Raw genomic sequence first — 10,133 nt, 5'->3', positions numbered from 1 at the left:
AAGGGACATTATGGACCCATCCTTAGTCACACCATGGGACCTCAACGGTCCACACTCAGCTACAAGACAAACAACAACAAGGATGCAAGTGTATAATATACGAACACGATTTCAACCCTACATCACAGTACACGAATTTAGCATTCCAAAACGTACCGAGGACAGTACAATTTACATTCCAAACCATCACGCCATCAACGCTTACGGTGTAAGGCACACATTTTTTTACGCCGCTTTATTTGTTATGCGATATTTTTCGTCGTTTTTGACGTTAAGTACAGTTACAGAGACATATGTTGTGCCGCACACCGCGGCGGTACACACGCCACTACAAGCACCTATACAAAGTGGCCAACATTTGAACTTAGGTCTGGTTTCAACCTTATGACGTCACTGGCTTCTCAGCACGCCCGTAGACACGAGGGATGTCGAACAAGTACACCCAAAGTGTATGCTAGTCTTCGCTACAGATTAACAAAAATAACTCATTTTCATTAACAAATAATAGGGTGGGCTTAGGTGCTCATGAGGCATAAATATCCTCCCCCCCCCCAACCCCGATATCTACGGGTGTATTGATTCACGAGCTTAAAACTTCAATTACAAAAATATACCTAAAAAATAAGCCTAACTTCAAAAGATTGAGTTACAACATTCGTTGTAGGCGTGTGACATCGTCTCTTCCAATTTCCTACCGAAGTGTTATTGTTGGACGTTTCGTGGGTCGCGACTGGGCTCGGAGGGAGTGACGTCACGACGCGCCTGGTCTATAAGCAGTCCATGGTATCCTCCTTGATTATCATCGGCGGCGCCCATTCCGCGTGCTTCACGCCGAACGAGTATGAGTATGGATTCTGAAATAAGCAATTTTATATTTAGATCCTGACGAGAGAGAAGTTAAGGCACTAGGTATATATATGTATAGGTATAGTGTACATAATTTTATGTTTTATTATGCAATAAATGTATAACATCTTTCGCCATATTGCGGGCTAAATAAGAATAATGTGTTATTTATAAGAAAAGACATAATTCCTATTTTAGCCGCCAAACGACACCTTACCTATCGAACTAGTGTTACATTAAGACAAACTTTTATAAATTGACTTGTGTCTCTACTGCAGCGTAGTGGAGTACCCTCCCCCCTCCAAAGGGAGGTGTGTGTCCAGCCGCAGTGTGACGCATATGGGCCTCGTCAAGCCACTGAACGTACCTTCTTAACATTGTAGAGGTTGGGTGGGTAGGCGGCCGGCCCGGGCGACTTGGTGGCCTTACCAGCTCCTTCTAGTCGCGCGCCCAGCGAGTATATCGGCATCCTGCGACACGTACGGGAACATTTCAAATAGCAGAAGAGGAACATAAGGGAAGAGGAATACTTGTCTGCTTTACTATGGGAATAAACAGAATACTACCATACATAGGTACATACAAACCTTTGGCGGCTCAATAAAAGACTTCACGCATCCACCTCACAACCCACACGATAGAATAGAGGGGTGTCTGCCAACCACTCACACAGTCACACCGTGCATGAACACGTCTCACCACAACCAAAGGCTGCCTACCTTCTTTTTTTATGTGATATGGAGGACAAAAAGGCAGGCGGGCCACCTGATGGTAAGTGGTCACCGCCGCCAATGGACCTGTCTCTTCAAGGTCGCCTTTTCACTTTTCATTAATCCCTTCGTGAATTACAAGAAGCCTTAACCTGAAGGTATGGCTAAAGTCAACAAAGAAAAGCAACAAACTTGGTCCTGTAGATGTTCTGGTCCTTCTGGAAGTAGACGGCGGGCCCGGGCGACTTGGCCTTGAGGTTGTACCCGAGCCTCGCGGCCATGGTCCACGCCGGCGTGCCCGGGCCCATGCGCAGCGCGTACGCATTCGGCGCCGGGCCCACCTGGCGGATCACAATTCATATTTATTAGAAATATAGGTAGTCACTTTGATCCTGTGGTTTATGGGCTTGTCTTCTGGGGATTGCCGATTCGGTTCTCAGTCAGTCAGTAGTGGCGGGGACTTACGCTATTGAGTTACAAATTTTGCAATTTCCCGTAGACCTCAAACGCGACTAAGCCAGACGCACCACGCGCGCCATTTCTAGACGAGAAAAGCAGACCCCATCGTCATGTGGGAATAATGTATGGGAGAGAGAGAGAGAGCAATTCCCATAACACAGTTAAGTAAATTTTAATTCAAAAATATCTTTATTCAGTAGGTAACATAGTTCGAACCGTCATTTTTTTTCAATAACGAACGTCTCATCCGCCTAAAACTACTGCAGCTTTTCACAACCTGTATAGCTGCGAAAAAGAAACTGCAAGAAAAACCTCGGCACAGGGTTGTAATTTCGGAGTTCTCAGCCAGAGTGAATAGGCGTTATTGTTAGATAACCGTATTCTACATCATTTTTTTGGCACTTGCCATTAAATTGTTGTCAAACGCCCTAAAGTGACCTCAAATGTGATCAAACGTGGGCTATACAGACCTACTAACTAAATAAAAACTCGGTAAGACACGACCACCTAGTTCCCCTACCCCATTTGGAAATATAGCATAACATATACATAGCATAACGCCTGCACCCCCGAAGGGGTAGGCAGAAGTGTATAGTATCTAAACCCCCTCCTCGCCAGTTATGTTGTGTGGGAATACAGTCGTGCGCCTATTACAGTGTCAGTAGTGTGTGGGCTACCTTGCGCTGGTCGCGGCCCAGCCGCGCGCCCATGGAGTACTGCGGCGCCCGCGGCTCCTTCATGGGCGGGCAGCGCTCCGGCGCATGCGCGCCCGGACCTGCGGGCACGCAACATGCGTTAATTACTGTCTCGCTACTTACGAAAAATGTTATGGAATATGGATGTATATGGAATTTCAATACATGGCTGCAAGTTTACTTCCTGATGACTGTTCTGCCCAACCCGAAGAGATTGCAGGCGTCAGCGGCAAGTCGTACAGATAGGTACGAGTATCTGTGTCTTGCTTGACTGAGAGCAAGCCGATATTTTTTGTCCACGTCTATAGGATACACATCTTAAGTCTTCATCAATGGAGGTCTCGTCCCCCCGTTGGGGATCCCTGACGTGTGATCCAATCAGTAGTGTTGTAGCGGAACTTTGTTACCTGGCGTTTTAGTGGCACTTCTGTAAGCGAACCGCGCGCCGAAGGACCACGCAGGCGCGAACATCTGGCCCTCGCGCGTGATGCGGTCGATCTTGTACGCGGGGCCGGGGCCCAGCGACTTGAGCCGGTAGCCGCCCATGGAGCCGAACGAGTACATCGGGTTGCGGTACCGCGACGGGTCGTGCCCGGGGAAGCCCACCGTCGTCGGCAGCCGGTAGGCGCCCGGGCCCGGGCCTGCGAGCACAATCGTCGTCATGCACACCATTCAAACAATGTAGCAGTAACTGGTCCCAAGGCGTGTCGGTGCAGGTGATTTTGATGGCATTACGACTTCGGGTAGTATTGGACATAAAAATTTGTATATAATCGACGTCTAATGCAGGCGACATTGTCAAATTAGCGCCTTTTAAAATAAATATGCAATCTCTTTTGATTCTGTTGAGATTCTGATAACATGCGCGCGATAAGTGAACTGGAAGAATCCTCGCAGCTGGATGGTCGGCAACAGGCGCTGGTCCCTGGCGTGTCGTTAGAACTAAGTATTGTGTACCTATATGCTCTGTCCGTGGAATGAAATTTCGAGAACTAACAAAACGAGTAGCTAAAAATTGATGTTTATAAAACAGCTTCAAAATTTACCTAATACTGAACTGTATTTTGCAAATAATTAAAGTTTGTCAAAGGACGTTACACATTACAGGCTGATCACCTGATTGTCCAAAAAGTAAGATGATCCGTGCTACGGAAGGCACGTTAAGCCTTTGGTCCCGGTTACTACTTACTGATGTAAGTAAGTAGTTACATGAACCATGTCAGGGGTCTTTGGCGGCTCAATAAAAACCCTGACACCAGGGTTGATGGGGTTAGTAAGCCACCTCACAACCCACACGATAGAAGAAGAAGCTATGAACAATACCATGGAAATATTGTTACAAATTAGGTATAGGGTGGGGCTTATTATACAGCTGATACTGTTAACAGATACCACTTAAGGTCACTGTACGTTACATAGCTGATAATACAGGTACTTCCCTAGCCTACCTAATCTAACAAGTAGTAAATTACGGTAGGTACTTACCCAATTGTCATTTTGTGACATGTTATTCAATTTCAATTTATATGTCATCACAAGGTTCGTTTTGTAGTACAATTTCTAACAAAATTGACTCTGCAAAACTACCGAGGAAGTATCAGCGGATATATATATTGTAAGAGAGTATACTTAACAAGTTAACACTATACTTAGATAGATACGTGTCGTGTGTCATCACGGGGTGTTTAAAGTGACTATTATAATAAAGTTTCTTACCGAGTGGTCTTTTAGACATAGTGTGAGCCTAACGGACGGTAAAACTGAAATTTAATCACATTTATTGGGAAGCCGGACGGGGTATTTCACTGTTGTAATTTTGTAATTTTGACGCGTGCCCTCGGGTCACCTGCGTGGATGTGAACGAAACAAATGAAAATAATTTCAAACGTCGAAGCGACTGCAGGGAGGTCCGACCGGAGCAGGTGCTATTACATTATTACAATACTTTATAACGACCTCTGTGAACCAGTGGTGGAGCGTTGGGTTCACGACCCGGAGGTCCCGGGTTCGAATCCCGGTGGGGACATATCACAGAAATCACTTTGTGATCCCTAATTTGGTTTCGGCATTTAGATCCGTGCTTCGGAAGGCACGTTAAGCCGTTAGTCCCTGTTAATACTTACTGATGTAAGGGAGTAATCGTTACATGAGCCATGTCAGGGCCTTAATAATAACCCTGACACTCTGGTTGATGAGGTTGGTAAATCACCTCACAACCCACACGTTATAAGAAGAAGAATACTTCCTCCTTCTTATTTTAGATAAAACCCACGCCCGTAATGAGGTGGGCAGCGCCACAAGTAATCGGAAGACAATTTGCCAATAATAATAGTTATATTCCCAATTAGGGTCGTCAGAGATACAACATCGCGTAATGAAATAAATATTCATCCATTGATTTAGAAGGGACACATCCCTCGGTTTCTACCCAAATACCCAGGGTATCGACCCTGGGTAGATAAGCGGCTGAACGCGTTCTGTTTTTTATCCGCTCCCAGTCCAACGAAGACCACATTTTTGATATAGTCTCGTAAAAAAGATATTCCATTCCATTATTTACACATCTTGTATAGTTCTTAGGTACAGGAATAAATAAAACAATTTGAGCGTCATTTAATTATGTATTCGTATTATAGTACCACCTCTTATATACTAAACTCTTCAGGGGTGGACTATGTTGTCGATGGTCGATGGTAGTGGTGTAGCGGCCAGCTGAGCGCACGTTGGTAGTTGGTAGTCTGGTGGTGAGCTCAGCGTAGAGGCGTGTACTGCATCGGCGCGAGCTCCGCCGCGTCGTCGCTGTCCTCGTCATCATCATCCAACTGTAACACAACACATGGATGAACGCACGCTGAGGTACGTGATAAGTAGGTATGTATTCGTAAACATGGCTGTCGGTAAACCTCGGATGGCATCAAGAGGGAATAACTACCTACTGGGCCGGAAATAATGGGGATCTCTAATCCGGTACTTGACTACAGGCCTGAGGGTGTCCAGTTGACCGCGAACTTCGGGTCAGGGCAAAGCGTCGTCTGCGAGTCGCCACAGAACTGCTAGCTGTCGTAAGCTAATTGGCCGCCTCGATGGCTGGAGGGGTCGTCATCGTGTCGCCAGGATTCGGTACATTAGATCACGCCTACTTCCTGTTGGAGACAGAGACCACGGAATTCCTGCTTGCCTATCCTGTCACACCACTTTCGCTTCTTCCACTCTAATATATTAAACGTGTGTTTCTGAGTGGTGGAGGGTGCTGACCTGTCTCTGCAGCGGGTGCCGGCGGTACAGCCAGCCGGCGTACAGCAGGTTGGCGCCCCCGAGGGCCGCCATGGCGGCCGGCACGCCCCACGCCCACGCCAGCGCGCCGCCCGCCGCCGGGCCCAGCGCGTACGCGGCGCTGCTGGCCGCCTGCATCCACAGCAATGAACGTGAATATACAAAGCGAACCTTTATATAATAGGTATAACATAAGCTCACGACTATATCCCAATTGGGGTAGTCAGAGGTAAACCCATCGCAAGATGTGCTAAGTAGTAAGCACGCACACCTCACCGAAGTAGGTGGTGAGCCATATCGCCATCTATAATGGTCAAGCTAACTGTTACTGATAAATTACAAAACTCATTGATGCAAGTCCAGTGCCGGGGTACATACCGGGGGTTTCAGAGTAAGAGTCCTAAACTGAACTGTGTATTCTTGAGTAGCTATGTACTGCAGCTACCCACCTGCAGCAGCGCGGACCGCGCGGCGGCCCGGCGATGCGGCGCATGCGCCAGCAGCGCGGGCACGAGGGCCGCGTCGGCCGCGCCCAGCCCCGCGCCCAGTAGGAACTGCGGCGGCACCAGCGCCCACGCCGACCGCGCCACGCCCAGGCTCATCGCCGACAGCCCTACCACCACCTGCACTCACCGTCATACTATGACATGGTGACATTGTTGCACAATAGATAATATACGTCATGTTCTATCATCGAGAAGGTCATGTTGGAGAGCGACTCGGAGCTGGCCTCGGAGTGGTATTGAGGGTTCAAGCCAACTAAACGCTCGCTAACTTAGGTTAAATTCGGAGAGAATGCATCGTGGAGTCATTGGTGTGCTGTCCATGGCTGTCCCTCTAAATTGTTTACTGTAAGGCCGCTGATTGGACGTTTATATGCCTCGAGCAATCTCTGATCTAGAGGTTCTGTGTGTCCCCACCTGTCCGATGATGGCGACGGGCTCGTGTCCGTGTGTGCGCGCGCAGCTCCCGAGGAAGCTGGCCGCCAGCAGGTAGCCAGCGCTGTCTGGCAGGAACGCCAGCCCCACCTGTACACATACAGTCATACAGAGTGGTACAGTTCAGAACACAGCCCGCGTGGCAAGTGGCGGGGGTGGCGGTGGTACCTGCCAGCGCGGCGCGTGTACGGTCTCGCTGAGCCACAGCGGCAGGCAGGGCTCGAGCGCCGCCATGACGCTGGTGGTGAGCAGCACGCAGCCGGCGGCCGCGCCCGCGGGGCCGCGCCGCGCCTCGCGGACCAGCGCCATCACGCCCACGCGCGCCGCGCCGCTCTCTGCCGGCTGACACAACAAACAACATAAAACAACTGCCTGGTCGCCGTCGCTGAGCGCAGACCTCCTTCATGATAGGTAACATCTGCAACACTACGAATACAATGCAACCTTCTCGCCCGACCGCGCGAAACCGTGCCCGTATCGTAGGTACCCACCTACGATCGTTATAGACACCTACAATTAAAAATGTATTTAACTCATAAGTAAATATGTTTTTAGTTTTATATAAAGTTAAGTTAGAAGTAGTTTAATCTTACCTGATTATATTCCTTTCTATTCAGAAACATACATTGTAAGCCTGAAACATAAACAAACTAAGTAAGGTCATCATCTCCCTATCGTCATCCCGTTTTTCACGGGGTCCGCTTACGTAACCTGAAGATTTGATGGGTCCGATTTTTTTACAGAAGCGAGCGAATTCGAATACAAATTCTAAAATCATTGGTTACTAAATTCTGTATTCTTGATATAATTGGTTATCTAAGTAAGTAGGTCTATTGATCCAAGTCCGCGTTAAACCTGCTGTTTCAACAGCGGCTTTATATAGGCAGGCACATACAGGGTACATACTGAAGTTAGTGACAAAAGCGACCGCCAGCACCAGGAAGGGGGTCCCGGGTCGCCACATGGCGCTGGCCAGGCCGCCGAATGGATAGCCCACCAGCACGCCTGCAATGGAAACAAGACTGTATGAGGTTGTGATTTGGGAGGGATTATGAGAGGTATGTATGTATGAGGGTGGCAGCCGCTGTATGTGTGCATGAGGGAGGTAGGTACCGAGCGCGACGGCCCCCAGCAGCGCGGGCAGCGCGCGGTGGTGCAGGCCAGCGGCCAGCGTGAGGCCGGCCACAGCGGCCAGCGCCGCCCCGCAGCCCTGCAGCGCCCGGGCGCCGCCCACCGCCAGCGCCGCCACGCCGCCGCCGCTCCGCGAGCACAGCCAGAACGCTGCGGGCAACACCACACGTTACGAGGCCGCCGCTGCCGGGCTGCGGCACGCAACGGGGCCGGCGTTACCGAGGGCGGCGGCGGCCAGCAGCAGGTTGGCGCCGCGCAGCACCCGCGCGGGCCCCGCGCGGCACACGGCGCCGGCGGCGGGCGCGGCAGCCACCAGCTGCGCCGCCGCCTTGGCGCCCAGCACTGCGCCCACCGTGGCCTGCGCGCGGCCCACGCCGCCTGCACACACGGCGCGACACGGCGCGTAAGATCACCACTATAAACCTCAATTGGTAGTCAGAGGAAACAAAAATTCAACATTCAAAATTCTGTTATGTTTCGGTTTACTGGTGGTCTACGTCGACGGTTGCGAGCGTGAGTTTCTATTATGAGGCGAACGACCTCCTTGGTCCAGTGTTCGAATTCCGGTGGGGACATCACAAAAATCACCCTGTGATCCCCTGGTTGAGTTAGGAATTTACAGGTTGAGCACGCGATTGTCCGAAAGTAAAATGATCCGTGCTTTGGAAGGCACGTTAAGCCGTTGGTCCCGGTTACTACTAACTGGTGTAAGTACGTAGTCGTTACATGAGCCATGTCGGGGCCTATGGCGACTCAATAATAACTCTAACCACATCACAACCCACACGATGGAAGAAGAAGATTATCTGTGTGTACCTGTGTGTGTCTGGTGCGTGATCTGGTGCACGGTGGAGTTGAGCAGCGCGGCGAGCGGCGCGTCTTGCTCGCTCCACAGCGCCAGCGCGTCCGCGCCGCGCACCCAGTCCGGGATGATCGGCACTGGCGGACAACATACGCACGTGTACCATACCTACGTGCTAACCTACCTTACTAATATCTACATAACCCTTGCGAGACGGTCAGCAAGTAAGTGTTTCAGTCAACCACGGGGATTATGGGCGAGGGTTATGTGTTTAACAGCTTCACTATTTGTACCTAGCTATATCATATGCACGCATGTCTCCTAGAAAGGGTTATCGGTATAGGTACACCCACTCCTCGCCAGCTATGTTTAGCCCCCATGTGATAGGGGCGCACTCATTGCCATATTATTATAATTAGCTATAAACGAGAAATTCTTGTATACTTCTTTTTGGAGTATTTCATGTTTTATATCAGTGCATTTGCTGTAAATACGCGATGTTACGCAAAAAATGCCTTTAGAAACTTTATAAACGCGAATAAAACGCCACATACCCAACACAGTCAGCAGAACGTTGTCCAGAAAGAAGGTGAAGTAGATGAGGGCGAAAGCAGCCAGCCCACCAGTGGGGTCCGCGTCCTCCATCGCTGTGTGGCACGCCGTGAAGGGTTACTCACAAAAAGTGAAGTCTAAAGTGTGAGTGGAGCAGACGAAACACGGGGGCGAAGTCGCGTACCTAAAATGGATGGTCAAATGGCTGGACAGGCATATATACCTCTAGTTGGTACCTAAATTTGTAATGGAAATTAATTCATACTTTTTGCTATTCAGTTTAGATTGAGTGGAGTCTATTAATAAGTTTTAAGTAACTAAAATATAAGGTAAATTCGAGCCTTTCTTTATAATAGGTGGATGAAATCAAGACGACGTTGTGTCTTCTTATCCACAGCAGTTATCATGTTGCATAATATATAATCCTTTCCACGTCATCGAAATATTTCTGAAGAATTTAGTTTCTATCCGTCTCTGACCACCACAACGGGAAATATGAGGTGTAGAGTTCACGTCACAATCACAGGGATATTCACTCAACTCGACAGATGAAGAGATTTTTGTTATGACTTGTTGTAAATTAGCCTCGAATAGCTGTTAACACTTGGCCGGAGGAAAGACCAAGTCTCGTGAGGAGAGAACAAGGAGGTAAGTCTCCCCCGAGAGCCGCGACCACAGTGAGTGCTGCGTGGTGTGATAAGAGAGGCAATTGGTTTTCAATCAGTGC

At 49.3% G+C, this 10,133-nt stretch overlaps 2 protein-coding genes across 2 annotated transcripts; both read right to left on the bottom strand.

The window, feature by feature from the left end:
- Nucleotides 1-243: 243 nt before the first annotated feature.
- LOC126377406 (outer dense fiber protein 3-like) lies at nt 244-4,445 on the bottom strand. The gene is made up of 6 exons (XM_050025141.1): nt 4,427-4,445; nt 3,118-3,351; nt 2,693-2,790; nt 1,749-1,897; nt 1,214-1,316; nt 244-854 (listed from the first exon to the last, which is right to left on the bottom strand). Exons 1-6 carry the CDS (start codon nt 4,443-4,445, stop codon nt 768-770), a joined length of 690 nt encoding a protein of 229 aa, XP_049881098.1. The 3' UTR covers nt 244-767.
- Nucleotides 4,446-5,460: 1,015 nt separating this feature from the next.
- Nucleotides 5,461-9,499, bottom strand: LOC126377448 (synaptic vesicular amine transporter-like). The gene is made up of 10 exons (XM_050025183.1): nt 9,409-9,499; nt 8,869-8,991; nt 8,272-8,430; nt 8,035-8,202; nt 7,817-7,926; nt 7,090-7,263; nt 6,904-7,011; nt 6,433-6,606; nt 5,966-6,115; nt 5,461-5,532 (listed from the first exon to the last, which is right to left on the bottom strand). The coding sequence occupies exons 1-10, from the start codon at nt 9,497-9,499 to the stop codon at nt 5,461-5,463; spliced, it is 1,329 nt and encodes a 442-aa protein (XP_049881140.1).
- Between the last annotated feature and the right edge of the window lie 634 nt (nt 9,500-10,133).

This window comes from Pectinophora gossypiella, chromosome 23, assembly GCF_024362695.1.
Source record: "Pectinophora gossypiella chromosome 23, ilPecGoss1.1, whole genome shotgun sequence".
NCBI lineage: Eukaryota > Metazoa > Arthropoda > Insecta > Lepidoptera > Gelechiidae > Pectinophora > Pectinophora gossypiella.
The sequence above is the reverse complement of the archived record's forward strand: the minus strand, read 5'-3'. Positions and strand labels throughout refer to the sequence as shown.